Here is a 15962-nt window from a genome sequence, read left to right on the forward strand (position 1 = left end):
TATGAACACATCTCATAATTTTTCCATGATTTAATTCATATTTTCAAACCTCAACTCAAGTTCAGGATCTTAACCATAATGTGTGTGCCTATTCCATTTGGGACTTGCTGGAAAATGCAGGTAAAGTAAAATAGTGTCCCTTTAACTAATCATTAACACGGTAAGTGTACAAACAGTATAGGGGTCTGGGCTTGGAAATATTTTGTTACATGCAGCTTGTATCTTCAAAGTGTATGCACTAGCTCTGTAGGAAAATAAGGTGCCACTGTGCCGGTACTACAAAATGAATTATGAGCCAAAGGGATATTATGGTTGTTTCACTTGACTTGGCTGGTCTGTGCTGAAGTCCTGCTTCCAAATAAACTCAGGGCAATATTGATCACCATGGTTACAGCTGAGTGAGCAGGTGTATATAGCAAGAGTCCCCCAGTCAATACTGGCCCCTGTGGAGTCCACACGCAGGCTGTTCAACAGCTGGGGCATCACCTTAACAAGTGGGCACAGAAGCCAAAGGTGAGAATCTGTAGAGGAACAATGACCAATTTTAGCTTAAAGAAAAAAAAAAAAAACCTGAAATTCAAAAGTCCTCTTGGCACCACATGTGCATGCTGGGATATCTGTATCTGAGGGCATGTGCTGTGAAGAAATCCACAAGGGAGAGCTGCCTCGACTGTAGCGCAACACCTGTGCGAAGAGCAAAAAAATGAAACTACTTAGCCTTGGGCTATCATCAGCTGCATTCATTGCAGAGTGTTTGAAACCTGCTGCGGCTCAGGTGCGGTCTTCTTTTTAAAGCGTTGGAATACTTTGTTGTCCTCCGTCTCATGCATTGCCATATCCTCCAAGTCCGCGTCAGCTAACACTAAAACCAAAAAATGTAAAAACATCATTGCCAATCTCGGAATATGAAAAAATATGTTGTAAAATTTAACAATACTACATATAGTCACAGCTCAAACAGAATGTGACTGAGTTGGCCTCAGCACACAGATAACAGATGTGTTGACAATTCAGTCAACTTGTTTTGCTATTGCAGATGTAAAAAAAAAAAAAAAAAAAAAATCCAAGAATATTTTCTCTTCGTTTCATTTTCAAAAAACATCGACCACAAAATACATGTCATGTATTTTTGTTTATCTATGCCAGAAAACCTATAGCGACAGGCAGAACATTTAAATGCTCTACCACTAGATGGCAGAACGTGCAATCAGTTGCCACTAATGCAAAAGAATACAAAAGGCGCGGATTTCATTCCGAAAGTTAAATTCTAAAGTAAATAGAGAAAGGGTCATAATTATTTCAATATAATGTATATTTTTTGTGATATTTCTGTTTAGTGACATGCTACGGGATTGTTCCCTCATGTAAAATGTATGCCTTATGTTATGAAACAATTCTGAGTGTGTAAATGTTTACTTTCTGCCAAGGAGGCACAGTCTGCACCGGTCTGAGTGACTGCCATCATTTCATCTCCTTCTCCACCCTTGTCATTGTACTCTTCTTCCTCTGGCTCAGTTAAAAGCTCAAATTCTGGGAAGAGAAAAGGGGAGTCCGCCGGCTGCGCACAGCCACCGCACTCCTTCTTGTGCGCGTGCTTCCAGTGCAGCGTCTGGTGATGCTTCCCACAGTAGGTGACGGCATGGCAGCGAGCGCAGGCTTTGTTGCCGGGGCAACCGCACACCCAACACAGTTTCACTCCAGATGCTGGCAGCCTGTTCTGGTGTAGATCCAAGTCACTGGGGGGTTCATCTTCTGAAGATGTGAAGGAGCAGAGGAGGGATAACATAAATCATTGCTGTAGTAGCCCAAATAATGACTGTCCCTCTAATATATGTGTCAAGCTCCTGTCCATGTGGGGCAAATCTGACCAGGCAGGGCAAATCAAGTCTATCTTAATAGCTAAATGATTTTGTTTTGACAGAATATATGTCACAATTTGTTTTAATGTTTCGTCAGATATTTTATATTACTGTATAGATATTAGTAGCAACAAAACAAAATGCAGTAAAGGATAAATAATGCCTGCTATTATGTAAGTAGCCCGGCCCCTGCGTAATGCGCCTGACCACAAACCTGGTGGTGGGTCGTGTGAATAGAACTCATTCCTTCGAGGCAGCTGACTTCTGAAAACTGGAAGTGAATCGAACATAATCATAAATTAGAATGAGACGACGATAAAGGTAGCATCCCTAGCGTGTCCGCGTACCTTTCACGCCGCGGCTGTCATTGTGAACGTAGCACTCAGGGGTTTTACAACAAAACACAAAAAGGGTTCGGTGGAAACTTCTGTCCTGACCGGAAATTGGAGCGTACACCTGAACAAAACATTGACAAAGACTGACTTGCGATTTTGGTTTCCAGTTGCACGAGAACTCACTAACCTGTAGCAGAAAAGCCATCGGCAGGCGACATATCTCGCACTCCAGTTCGGACAGCGAGGGCAGGCCTCGCTGGCAAAGCCACGCTGGTTTGCCGCCGACTTTACTGGGGAACTGCGGGGAGCAAAGCCTCCAGGGCTCCGCTTCGTCCAGGAAACCTAAAACGATCTCAGATGAAGACATGATGTCTATCTGCTACAATAAAAATAGCTAAGGATCACCAGACCGGAAACGGCATTTGTCAACACATGTGTTACCCAACGTGGAAACACATTCGTGTAGAAACACTGATATTGGTCGATATAAGTTCCGCTACAGATGCCCTCGCTCAGATTGGTAATGACGACACATACTAAGTATAAATTGTTTGTGGTGGTTGAAGCAGGCGAAAGAAAAGGAATAATGAAAAAAGCAACATTTCAACCACATTTTGTTGCTCATATAACCATCACATAAAAATAATCAAATATAGTAACAGAAAAGCAATCGATTTTGTTTAGTGTGTGGACTTGGTGACGTTTTTGTTTGGTCATTACTGGAAAATAACCACGTATAGAAATGATACGTTACACACCATGATGGCATAGCTGGCACTGTTTTCTGTTTTGCAAGATTGTTTTTAGGTGCACTGGCCATGCACCAGACCTCAAGTCCGCATACTATGCAGAAAAAAACATATCTGATATAATAATTTAAACTAATTTGAAATTATTTCACAAAGTCCCAAGTCACATCTTATCTCAGAACAATGTGATAATGGTTTCACAATTTTCAGTAATATATGACACGACACTGTCTCACTCCTTTCAACAGTTACTATAGTCCTAAATAGACCTTTCAAAATTAGCTTTGAATTTTGACATCATACTACATGTAAACGATGACGCTTACTTCAGAACCCATATGTTGCTATTTTTTCAAAAGGAGTACAGTATTCGTTAGACCGACAAAAGTGCGAAAAAACACAAAAGTTTAGGATGTTATCAAACTGAACACAAATCAGCTAACAGAGGGAAAGAGTTATTTCATAAAATCTCTCTCTCTGTCTCTCTCTGTCTCTCTCTGTCTCTCTCTCTCTCTCTCTCTCTCTCTCTCTCTCTCTCTCTCTCTCTCTCTCTCTCTCTCTCTCTCTCTCTCTCTCTCTGACACACACACACACACACACACGAGCGCGCACATACAAGAACGCACTACAATGATGTCATTTGAAGCGGAGTTTGGGGCAGCGGATCGGACCAACTCTTTCATTGAATATCTTTTTCAAACGGACGCTGACGTTTCAAGAAGTTAACACAATGTAGCTCGAAATGGACACGTTGTTATTTCAGGACCAGGAATAGTTAAAGCCGTGAACTCCTAGCAATGGAAAGTTAAACAGGACTATAGACAATTCGGCGTCCTTTCCCGGAAGATCGCAGGGAAATGGGCGAAGAGAAAAGTGGCCATCGCCCCGGCACTTTTTCGTAGGGCGGCTCCATGTCGCCCTCCTGCCAGATGCATCCGAAGACCGCACCCGTGTCTCCCGCTCCGCCTGTCCCGCCGAGGAGGCTTCGGGGTCGGGACGGGGGCTCGGGCAGGACGCGCCGGGCCGGGGGAGCGGAGAGACGGGTGAAGTGTGTTCTGGTAGGGGACGGAGCTGTTGGCAAAACCAGCCTGGTGGTCAGCTACACTACCAACGGGTACCCTACCGAATATGTCCCCACTGCCTTCGACAACTTCTCGGGTAAGAGCTGGGCTCTTTGTCAACTTTAATCTGCCGCATAACATACACGAAAAATAATAACCACTATATCTGTTGAGTGTTCTAAAGTCGGAAATGCTGAAGTTACAATAATGGAGTGTTTCACTTTTTATGGCAATATATAGGCTTCCTATTTCGATTTCAGATAATTGCCCCCTTTTTGTTTTCCTTGTTTATAATGTACCTAATCCACAGTTTGGTAGGCAGTTTAGCTGTTAAAATATGTAAAAATGTGTTTGTGTGTGTAGCTATGGTATCAGTGGATGGGCAGCCTGTCAAACTTCAACTTTGTGACACAGCTGGGCAGGTAATGGAACACACGCACACACACACATTTCCTGTAGCTTTATTTGTAATCAAGACAATGCCCTGACAGTGAGAGGAAAACCCAAATCCGGCTTTGCTTTGTTCCAAGACCCATATATTTTCATCTATGTTCCTGTCATTTTCTAATTTGGGGTGAATATTTACCACACACCGCACATGCTTTAAAAGTTTGTAAATGATGTTAGAAGTCAATAAGGTTTGCAGTTTTCTCTGGACACCAGCTGATGATGTGTGCTTTTGCTCCGAAATAATTTTGCCCTGGCGTTTGCAGCTGTTTGCTTGACATCAAGTATCAAATAACATCTTAGCTTGCCATGTATTCATTGTGAATAGCCCAAAGAAGATCTGCGCTAATCTTCATTTAGCCTTCCTATCAATGAGATCCATTGTGACCATTGAATGGACAAAAAGAGGAGAAAATATACAATTTTAACAATACTGTTGTTAATATATTTGATCCGTGAGTAACAATAGACCACACTTTTCTCAAATTCCAGAGGAAGCTCATCATCCTCCATCTGTTCCTGTGTCTTCCTCTCCCTGTCAAAACACCCCCCAAAGTACTATTGTACTTCTGTATGACACCACCCACTCCCCTTTTCTGTAACTCTTCTTCTCTGAATGATTTTGTGTGGGTGTCCCATTTGCAGGATGAGTTTGACAGGCTACGTCCGCTTTGTTACACCAGCGCCGATGTCTTCATGCTGTGCTTCAGCGTGGTCAATCCAGTCTCCTTCCAGAACGTCCCTGAAAAGTGGATCGCTGAAATACGGAACCACGCACCCTTCGCACCACTCGTTCTCGTTGGGACACAGTGTGACCTCCGAGAAGATGTCAAGGTTGGGCCACTCTGTTCATTTATCGTCACTCCTTTTGGTAGAATTGGAACGTGTATAGCCACATTTTTCAGATGCACTGTCATAAAAATGTAAGTAGCACACCTGCAGAAAATAGTGTGGAATTCTGCAACATGCTGTGTATTAGGGCTGGAAGATTTTTAAAAATAACTCAATTGTTATTTTTTCCCCTCAGTATTGTGGTTGCGATTAAACATGAAATTATATTTGAAGGTCCTCTGTGGGGCTGGGAATATGCTGTAAGTCGAGCAAGTCGGATGAACTTTAAAAATAGGTTGACCATAAAATATCCACCTTGAAGCTTCGCTGCAATCATGTTTGCGCCACTATTTTCTACATAGGTCTTCTGCAAAGGTGGTGAAGGGGAAAGACAGCCTCAAATATCAGAGGATATCATTTCCAATTGAAAAAGTGATAAAATAAAGTAATTCCAATCATTGTAAATTGGGAACATTAGCACATGGTGCTTCCATGTGACATGTATTATCCAACAATATAGTAACCTGTCACCACAATATACAGTGGGTTGTAGTTGTTCAAATTTTAACCAGTTGGGGGCAGTCAAGCTCAAAACATGACCATTCTGCTGGTCAAGAAGAAGAAGAACAGGATATTACTGACCTCATTGTAGCTAACCGGCGGCTTCATTCATAAGTTTACTCATGCAGTGTTGTTGAAGCATCAGCGGTAAGTGACTTTACGCTATTACATTTGTAGTGTACTTAAGCCATATGTCATTAGGTATGTGTGAACTAAGTGGTAGCGTTTGTTGGTTTTTAATGGTAATCGCTAGCGTGCTAATTGGATTGGAACAATTGGCAAATTTTGTTGTCTAAAAAATTACATTGACTTTAACTCGTGTTCAAGCTTAGGATATGAAAAAACACGTTAAATCTTAGAAGATTATTTCAAAATAATTGTCATTTACTCGTTTATTCAATGAATAATCAATGAGATCATCCATTTTGTTTTGATTCAAAGATTTGATAGTGCAAGCCCCAGTCCTTTTCCATGTGTTTATGTGTGTTGTTGTGGTTTTTTTTTTAAACAAGCAAGCAATACATGAGCCTATACAGCAAAAACATGATCAGATTCACTGTGCATAAATCTTTTGTTTTTATAGATTATTAGGCTTATGCTTCCACAAAGGTAAATGAACCATGAATTCTTATGAGGGTTCGGCTACTGTACTTCATTTAGAATTGTTAACTAGTAAACACTTTGACTTGTTGTCTTTTAAGGGCTCACAATGACGACAGCAAAATCCTACCAAACAAATGTGGTGTGAACATAAATTCACAGCCCGGTCGTAGCCTGTTTTTTGGGTTTGCTCTTTTGATGTTCATCAGAGATTATTAAAAACGGGTGGATTTTCTTCTTAAATCATAATCTACAAACACATTATTGATGAAAACGTCATGTTTAGACTAGTGAAGGCGCACAGACTTTATAATTGTAAACATATATTCAAGCCATATATGTGTGTAAATATATATATATATATATATATATATATATATATATATATATATATATATATATATATAATTTTATTTTTTTTACTTGACTCTCACACACACACACACAAATGGATTGAAAATCAAAGATGTAAAGGTGAAAGATGCCTTTGAAAGAATGCTCAGAATTGTTCCAGAAAGTTTTGACATGATGTTTTCTTCTCCAGATTTTAATAGACTTGGCTAAGTACAGAGAGAGACCGGTGGACCCAGCGGACGCCAGGGAATGTGCGGCTGAGATCGGTGCCGTGGCGTACGTGGAGTGCTCGTCGCTCACACAGAAGAACTTGAAAGAAGTGTTTGACACGGCCATACTGGCCAGCTTGCAGAGTCAAAGCTCCCAGAAGCGCCCGAGAGGGAAACAGAAACGGCGAACAAAGCAAATACAGACGCCTGACAAGATGAAAAGTTTGTCCAAGTCGTGGTGGAAAAGGTACTGCTGTGTGGCATAAAGCACTCCAAATTGCTACCCTGGAACACTTTGAGGCAAACCTGAACTCTCTGAGTCAAACTTTTAGGAGTGTTGATGCAAACCAAATTAACATTTGTTTTAATCACATGGGTCATTAATGACCCAACCCCGGTCTTTTTCTACATACACTGAAATATTATTATACCCAGTCAACGGGTGACCCAACAGCATTGACTTTAGTGGGGATGTCTAGCATGACCGGCTGGAGCAATAGACAGATGGTGGATGAGGAAGAGAAAAGATTGTTTCGACTTCTCTTCCTCAATTTGAATGTGAAAAGATTAGGTCTCTTTCAGACCTTCTCCTAGTACCTGAGTTATGTAGTATGTTTACCATGCAGAGTTCAGTCCTTTTTTTTTTTTTTTGACTAGTCAAAATGAAACAGGACATGTCTGACAGTGAAGGCACTAAATGGAATTTTTATGGAGGTCATACCCAAGTTCTTTAGCTCCAAAGTAGAAAAGCCCAATATTAACATAGTTCAAACTCTGGTAGCCAAATAGACTTTAGAAAAAGGTCAGAAAAATGTTCAGCCAAAAGATTAGAATCAAAGTCTTATACTGTATAACAGGAAGTGAGATGTTTAGTTGCATCAGTGTCGAGGATCTTCTCGTGAAGATGACCGTAAATCTGCTTGTTGGCATGCGCTCGACCATGACGCTCATCCTTCTCCTTATTTAGACGTTCTGATTATCATGAGATCATCGCTTCAGTTGCCAGGTGCAAATTGTAAAGTTTTCTTATCTGTTGGATTGTGGCACACTGTATGAACAAAAGTATGCAGACATTCCACAGACAGGAAGAAAATATGGAGTTAGTCCCTCTTAGTCAAAGCTTGCACTCTTTTAAAAGACATTTACAAGATGTTGGGAGTGTGTTGCTGGGATTTTTCTGTCTGTCTATCCAGCTGTGAAATCAGGGCTGTTGGACCTGAGAGAGGCCCCGATGGCTCACAAGCGCTTCCCTAGTTTGTCCCAAGTGTTAGTTTGGATTGACTTTGCATTTGGAACAAAAAAAGGGTCTTTCCTTAAACTGTTCTCTCAAAGTTGGAAGCGTAGAATTGTTCAAAATTTCCTGGCGTGATTGCTGAATTGAAACTCAGACGAGACAAAGGTGCCTTCTGGATCCCTTATTGATTAATTGATTAAAAGATGGCTGTGAATTAGGGCAGAAAAAATATGCCAAGTCATCCAATTGCAGTTTTTTTTTCCATAAAAACTAATATTGCAAAGTTGCATGGGATTATTTTTTTGAAGGTCCCTTTCAATAGTTTTCTTTTTAACAAACTAATATACTAATGTATGTTTTTCACAGTAAACAATATCATATAATATTGATTATATACATTTTTTTTCTACTACAGTTGCATGATTAACTTACTAAATATAAGATACGTAGTCTTGTAAGCATTCACTGTCACATCTGCCGTACGAGTGTGATATGAACATTATTGTATGTATACTACTCTGCACATTAATAAGAAATCAAACAAAGCCCACATTATAACAATAATGCAAACAAATCTGTTGCTTCACCACTTCAACAGATGCAACTTTTCAACAATGCAACATATTCATCTTTCATACTAAGAATATGTAAACTTATGGACTTCATTTCTTAAACCGTTAACTGATCTGCAATGATAAATAAATACAATGTGCATAGCTTGTCAATAAAATGAAACATACCTAAAGAAAAAGTAGAGAAACTAAGATTATACCTGCGAATATGACATAGTAGTGTTTCCCCTTTGCTAATTTAGCTGCGGCAGCCCACTGCTGCTAAACCGCTGCTCCTTTAAAATTTTGCCAATGCTCAAAACTGTGACCAATTAACCTGCAAAAGCGTCAAAATTTTCCGTGTGCGGCAGTGAAAGTTTCATCCGGGTCGCACTGCATGAGTACATGTTTGAATGAAAGTGTACCTTAGTCTTCCAGTGTAGTGGTTGATTTGTCTACAAATCAAACTAAATAATAAACCTGGTTTATATGACTCTTAAAACATTTACTCCAAAAAGCTGAAGCACCTTTAAGTTTGTACACTTTAACCTTTTTATCACCACGGAACGACCGATTGACTGCTTGGGGAACGGGTTGGGGAGCATTCCTTCAAAATAACATGCAGATACAACACAAAATCAATATTAAGTACACATAAAATAATTTATTATTTCAGATGCGGCCTGGCAGCAATTGTTTCACGGACAGGTACCGGGTGGATGGAAACTCTTGAATTAAATGACGAGAAACGTGATTTTCATTTACGAAAACAGATATGCAACATGGCCACATACGTACAAGGTGCTTTGAAACAAAACAAAACAAATAATAATTTGACTGGAGGATTACTGGTCAGTAGCCCCTGGGCACAAACACCAGACACATCAATTCAAGTCCACGCTTTTTTTTTTTTTTTTTAACCTCGCTAGGCAAAAAAATGTATGTGTGTGTTAGAAACACTTTTCAAGGTCTCATGAACATAGCCTCACCAAAACCCACGCACAGGCGTTATTTACAGAGATCTCCCTGCTTACCCCAAGCTGCTCCTCCCTACCACCCCCCCAACCCATGTCCATCTAAACCGCAGCCTTTACGAATTGTGTTTTATCACTTTGTAGTTATATTATAAATGCAATTAATTGTTCAGCCCAAGTATAAATACTCTTGTCCGTAAAGTGTGCCACAATCCATGTCTCCAACAGATGTGACCCTGCAATTTTTTTGCAGCTCAATCAGCTCCATGTTATAATCAAAGACACATTGAAACCTTGTGCATCATCCACACCTTCTTTTGTGCATTGTTGTTACCAAAGTCAGGGCAAAAGTCAGTAATTGTATCTTTTCTCCAAGGTCCATTTGCAAAAACTGGTCTTTGTTTTTAGTGTCGGCATCGGAAGGCGTAAGGGTGTGAGCAAGTGTGTTGTATGGAAAGATTTATAAGTGTGTGTTATTGAAAACACATGTAAGGACGAGGCAAGCGTGACGACCTCAGGATATTGTTAGTGTGTCTATCTGCATAAATTAAGCTAAAGTAAAACAATTGGTGATTAATTCAGTGTTTGTACAATCCCATCATTTTACTCAGTGAATAAGGCTAATGAATAATCAGGTTTTTATCAGTGGCACCAAAACAGAGTACAGATTTAACTTTTTTTTTTTTTTCTTTAACAAAAGCCATCAAGCTTGGTCACAAGATGTAAATCAATATTGACAAAAGCTAGTTTCGGTGTTGGTATCAAGATGTGATTGTATCATTGGAAGTGTTTGGTCATTCAGATGTTCCAGCTGCCAGTGAATGACTCCTCTGTGTCCATCCCGATAGCAATACATTGTTTGTCGGCAGGGAAAGGACGCACAAAGAGGCCTGTCTTGCAGTTTATGTGCAGACTCGCAGGATGACGGCACATGGAAGTAGGCCAAAGGTCGCAAAGACCCTCATTGGTAGACGATTTTGCTTGTCAGCTTTTTTTTTCTGTTTTCCCTCTCTATATGTTGGAGATGTAAAGACCAGAGAAAGACCTGCAATCGTTCATGTGGATTCTGTAGTCCTTTTAGATTGTTTGTATTTGATGTTTGGTGGCATTTAAATCAACCAAGCCACCCACAAGCCTCTTTAGAAAGCAGATTTGACCTTTGTGCGCACAAAGTCTGACATTTGATGGCTGTGGTTATTAGTCATTTTTTCAGTGGAATTCCCATTATGGTGACAAAGACAAATGTCTTATTAAGGGCTGTGTGATTTACTTGAGGTATAAAATAATGAATGTGTGATTGCTGTCTGATTCACAGTATGGATTGAACACAGTGTTGTCCTTTTCAAGCAATAAGCTCCCTGAAGCTCATGAATACAAAAGTTTTCCAAAATCAATGCAAACATGTACAGAATATGTGTTTTTTTTTCTCATCATCATATATAACCTGTTTCTACACTTGCTTTTCTTTGGACACCAATCAAGGAGGATTTTTGTACAAAAGTTTTACTTTGAAATATAAAGAGATTTGCTTGGTTTAGAGACTGTACATACATGTATGCGTGTGTGTTGTGAATGATTTATTAGTGCAAGGCTGTGATTATTTCACTTGGTAAATAAAAGTGTGATTCAATGAGTTGCTTTCCCCTGCATAAAATGTCAAATCCAAGCTGAGCCTGCCTTTTCATGTACATGTGATTGAGGTTATGTTTTGGTTTGGTCTTGATGATAACCAAGCAGACCAACAGCCACAATGTATTTTTCTGATGCGCATCTGCAGAGAGCAGACATGTTCTTTGAGAAGCATACACACAAGTTCTCCATCTCCCAGTCCGATCATTGTAAACACTCGCCGCTGCCAGAGCCCTCAGCAAGTTATGCAAGCACTTTATTTCAAAAGATCTCATGTGACACTTGCTTAGTGCCTCTGTTCTTTGGTGCGGTGTGGCAATGAGCTGAAAATGAATTCTGTCAGGGAACCAAGCTGGCCCCTTGGCTTTGTAGTGACGTTGTTCTGGTTAGATAAGATTTTCAGCTTTGAAGCCGGACAGTTACGCATCTTAAGTCACAAGACTCGGGCTGGGAAAAACACCCTTAGAAAAGAATAAATCTTGCCGTTGTGGCATTTGTGGATCCTAACTGTAATATTCTTTACAAATATAACAAAATAGTCATAGATTACTCATGCAGTCTTTTATAATTGTATAGCGCCTTTATGGCTGGATTAAGGTTTGACAGCAGTACTGCGCACTCACCACTAGTTTTGTCACAAATGACCTCACAGCTGTCATTTTGACAAAAAACAACTGTAAATACAGTAGAGGGTCATATATAGTTTGCAGGATTACACACAAAAATACAAAACCCAGAAGGAGCTGAACATGGAAGAGGGTGAATAAAGCAGCAGTTATGTACTATAAAAATGATGGTGCTAGATTAGAGGATCCACATAGAAGGTTTTTGTTAGGGACAAGAACTGTAACTTCCTTGTACAGTACTTTAGTTTTTATGGACTAATACTAAACTGTTCAACTTTACCGTGAAAAAAGACAAACTCTTGACATTTCACTTTCCTAAGGCTAATATCTAATTAACATATCCATTAAAAATTTAATTTGTATGCATTTTTGTTAGAATGTGTTTTATAATAGGTGGAGTTTGCATGTTCTCCTTGAGCCTGCATGGGTTCTCTCCGGACACTCCGGCTTACCCCCACACTCCAAAAACATGCAAGTTTAGATGAAGTATTGCCTTTGTTACATTCTAATTGGGTTTTTGAGACTTTTGAATAGATGCACACAACCTATATCATATTGACCCAGAGACGACATTGCTCTTCTTGACAAATGAATGTATCGTAAATACCTGGTTGAATTAACATATATCATATCATATCATATCATATCATATCATATCATATCATTTTGGACACGTTTGGGCGACCAAATTACACCCCAGGTAAAAGTGACCCAAGGACAATATTGCTATTCCTTGCAAACAAACAAAACAGGAGGGTTAAATCTGTCCCTTTATAAATTAAGCATATTGACCCTTACTGTATATAACCTTGATTGTGAATTAAAAAAAAAAAACAGGTAGTGTCTTAAAAAATCCTCCTATACATCTGAATGATTTAAAAACAATCACCAAATACAGTAATACAAAATTAAGCCTCAAAAGTGACCCCTGAGTAATGTGCCATCATCTTGAATACTTCAGCACTTAGTTATCAATAGCATGTTGTGCTTTTGGAGATCAAACTGTGGAAAATGCGTGCTATTCAAACAACAAAAACGATTTCATTTCCGCAGAGAAACAAGAAACAGATGGATGTCAGAAATTTACATTTTTGTTTTGGTGTTTATTGCTGCAAGATGTCACTTGTGCGCACACACGCATAAAAAAGAAAAATATGTGCGTGTTTGAAGCCTGAGAGTGTCATGAGTCCAGACAATTTACAGAAAAGTCATTAATACCAACCTTTAGACAAATTAGAAAATGAATCTGTTACATTATTATCACGTGTGTGTGTGGATTGATGTGAATGTTAGCATGATCATTTTCACCGCTACGTCTTTTTGGGCTCACAAATATTGATTTATATCGAATCTACTCCATTTGCATGCCCAGGAATATAATAAAAATCCCAAAGTATAATTTGGAAATTTTAGATTGAGTTAAACTACGTTGACCCCTGCCAAGCAGTGTTTGCCATTTGTCCCTGCATTTTAAAAATAGGTTTGAGCATAAAATATATAAATTAAAATCTTTTGGAACTGTTTAAATGCATATTTTGCACAATTATGTTATCCCAACGATATTTTCACCCTGTCTCACTTCTTAACAAGGTAATTCTCCACTTTTTCGGTGACGCAACCCCTGTGAAATATATACATTTTTTATCCCTTATCATGAAGCATTTTTACATGATAAAAAATACTTGAAACAGAGTGCTGTGCCATAGAAGTCTGATTTATTAAACTTGGAACCGCATATGTAGTAGCATATGTTAGTCACCAACTTCATAAAATAGATCTTGATAAGTTTGTGTAATATCTATTGTATTTCTGGCTCGTCTGCTCGAAAATTGCTTTACAAATGATAATGCGCTTCTGTATTATTTTTAACAAAATAAAGGCAAACAGGATTTTGCAAAGGAGTCACTGTCAAAGCATCAAAAAACATTAAATTAGATTTCCTACTAACTGCAGAAACCCAGATCAAATAAAATAATGCATTATCCTGGGACTTTCAACCCTATTACTCAAATGAGGATTTCTTTACAATAAAGCGATGGCCAAAAATAATTTGCTTGCACTAAGCCAAGCCACATTTTTGAGTAGTTCAATATACATATTATTAGATTTACCCTTAAAAAAGACAACAAAAAATTTTAGTAATATAAATATAAAATATATATATATAATACAAAATATAAAAAGTTTATTTTGAGCATTAACTCTATTATTTTATTTTTTAAAAAGGCGCTCTCTCCCTCATTATTTAGCTCCCACAAACGTCATCCCTTAACCTTCTTTTCCTTATCACTGCTGCAATTCCTGTACGTTCCCATGAAACTCTCCCCTCTCCGCAGACCATCACCTCACTGAGTGCTGTGCGGGTGTGTTTGGCTTTTATGTGTGATCTCATCCATGTTTGCATGTGTGTCCAAAGTTCACACCGCGTGCCATGTGACATTTACACAGTTGGGAAACATTGTAAGGCGTACACTTGAACCATTCCTCCCCCTACCTCGTCTGGGTCGTCTCCCGACACATCTCCTCCTGCGGACGCCTAACGACAGCTGACCACTGTGTTTACATAAGCACATTAGTGAGGCGCATAACACTGTAGACGTGACTGCCAGGGTCAAAATCCACTTCATCCTGCTGACCACAACCTTATACACATGCATAAATATAATTTAGCAAACATTTCTCTCTAGTGGCTTTTTTCTTACTGAAAAGTACAGCACAGTACCATTCAAAAGTTTCGAAACCCCCAACAATGTTTTCTCGCTATTTAAAAAACTGAATTGTAGACTATATTTATGTAATCACCGCCACATTATGAAGGAATATTCACGGAATTATTTGGTCACCCAAAAAACAAAAAAAGCAAAACAAAAATGAAACAACGTTCAGGGGCTTTTGTTTCCCTATTCCATGCTTATCTTCTTTATTCATACAACATTCCATCCCTGGTACTGCACCTATATATTTTGTGAAAAAGTATCACATGCTTTTCCGCAAAATACGTATATTAGTGCAATATGTGTAAATGTATCAATTTTCTATAACCGCTATGGGCAGTAGGAAGGAGACACCCTGAACTGGTTGCCAACCATCCACACACCCAATCACATCTAAGGACAATTTAGTGTGTCCAATACATCTGCCGTGCATGTTTTTGGAGTGTGGGAGAAAGCCGGAGTGCCCGGCGAGAACCCACGCAGGCTTGGGGAGAACACGCAAACTCCACAGAGGAAGTCCAGAGCCAGCTGACATTGAACTCAGGTCTTTTAGCTGTGAGGTGGACATGCTAACAACTCATCAATCGAGCCACCCTAACAAATATAAAAAAGTACCTGTCATTGAAAGTCTAAACTCTTAAAAAAAACATTAAAATATGTCTTTGGGTTTGAATGAGTTTATCACATTACTGGACTCTGGTCCGTAGTACCCGAGAGCTGCGTGCTCCATCTTTCCGCTTGTGGCATCACTGCAGCCTCCGTTTTTGAACAGGTCACAAGGCAATTCCCCCCAATCACAAGATCTTTTCCAACAATCAATCAATTTTCAAACCATGTTTCTATTCATGGCTACACACAGTGTTGCAAAGTTACAAAACTTTGGCGTCGAAGACAACACTGGATTATGTGTGCCGCGGTTACATGTGACTGTGGAACAGCTGCTCTTTTACTAATACAATGCACACGTGTTGGTCACATTTTGCTTCGGAACCAAATACGCTTATGGAATCTCCCCCAGTGACCGTGAATGTTTTGCTTGGAGCAGTGACAATTTGTCATTATAGAACGCAATTAGCAACACAATTAATAGTTGATGTACGTGCTCTGCTCTGACATGTCGGTGGATAAAATTTCATGTAAATGACAAATTTAGATCACATGGATAAAATGCAATTTCTCTATAAATGCCCACTTTAAGGTCTCCATTGCTGGGCTGTTTTTATCCAAA

The 15962-nt window shown here is 39.3% G+C and overlaps 2 protein-coding genes across 3 annotated transcripts; one reads left to right on the forward strand and one right to left on the reverse strand.

Moving 5' to 3' along the window:
* Positions 1 to 15: 15 nt before the first annotated feature.
* pdcd2 (programmed cell death 2) lies at positions 16 to 2651 on the reverse strand. 2 transcript variants are annotated; one of them, XM_088412743.1, is made up of 7 exons: positions 2382 to 2651; positions 2207 to 2315; positions 2074 to 2130; positions 1417 to 1749; positions 762 to 862; positions 571 to 684; positions 16 to 486 (listed from the first exon to the last, which is right to left on the reverse strand). In XM_088412743.1, the coding sequence occupies exons 1-7, from the start codon at positions 2559 to 2561 to the stop codon at positions 307 to 309; spliced, it is 1074 nt and encodes a 357-aa protein (XP_088268869.1). In that variant the 5' UTR covers positions 2562 to 2651; the 3' UTR covers positions 16 to 306. The 2 variants fall into 2 exon arrangements, with proteins under 2 accessions (XP_088268869.1, XP_088268868.1); XM_088412742.1 differs by having other exon boundaries at positions 1417 to 1752.
* A 920-nt stretch (positions 2652 to 3571) lies between these two features.
* rhoua (ras homolog family member Ua) lies at positions 3572 to 11431 on the forward strand. The gene is made up of 4 exons (XM_088412747.1): positions 3572 to 4101; positions 4368 to 4426; positions 5097 to 5285; positions 6988 to 11431. Exons 1-4 carry the CDS (start codon positions 3855 to 3857, stop codon positions 7270 to 7272), a joined length of 780 nt encoding a protein of 259 aa, XP_088268873.1. The 5' UTR covers positions 3572 to 3854; the 3' UTR covers positions 7273 to 11431.
* Positions 11432 to 15962: the final 4531 nt, after the last annotated feature.

The sequence above is a fragment of the Hippichthys cyanospilos genome, chromosome 4, assembly GCF_059441005.1.
Source record: "Hippichthys cyanospilos isolate Australia breed blue-spotted pipefish chromosome 4, RoL_Hcya_1.0, whole genome shotgun sequence".
Lineage (NCBI taxonomy): Eukaryota > Metazoa > Chordata > Actinopteri > Syngnathiformes > Syngnathidae > Hippichthys > Hippichthys cyanospilos.

Bases quoted from the DNA above. Each gene is read 5' to 3' on its own strand.
- pdcd2 (XM_088412742.1), bottom strand. From the start codon at position 2,561: ATGTCTTCATCTGAGATCGTTTTAGGTTTCCTGGACGAAGCGGAGCCC. The intron at 863-1,416 runs GTAAACATTTAC...TTTTGGTTTTAG, and splicing joins CTGTGCCTCCTTGGCAGAAA to TGTTAGCTGACGCGGACTTG. The intron at 685-761 runs GTTTCAAACACT...CTCTTCGCACAG, and splicing joins CCGCACCTGAGCCGCAGCAG to GTGTTGCGCTACAGTCGAGG.
- rhoua (XM_088412747.1), top strand. From the start codon at position 3,855: ATGTCGCCCTCCTGCCAGATGCATCCGAAGACCGCACCCGTGTCTCCC. The intron at 4,427-5,096 runs GTAATGGAACAC...TCCCATTTGCAG, and splicing joins TTTGTGACACAGCTGGGCAG to GATGAGTTTGACAGGCTACG. The intron at 5,286-6,987 runs GTTGGGCCACTC...TTTCTTCTCCAG, and splicing joins ACCTCCGAGAAGATGTCAAG to ATTTTAATAGACTTGGCTAA.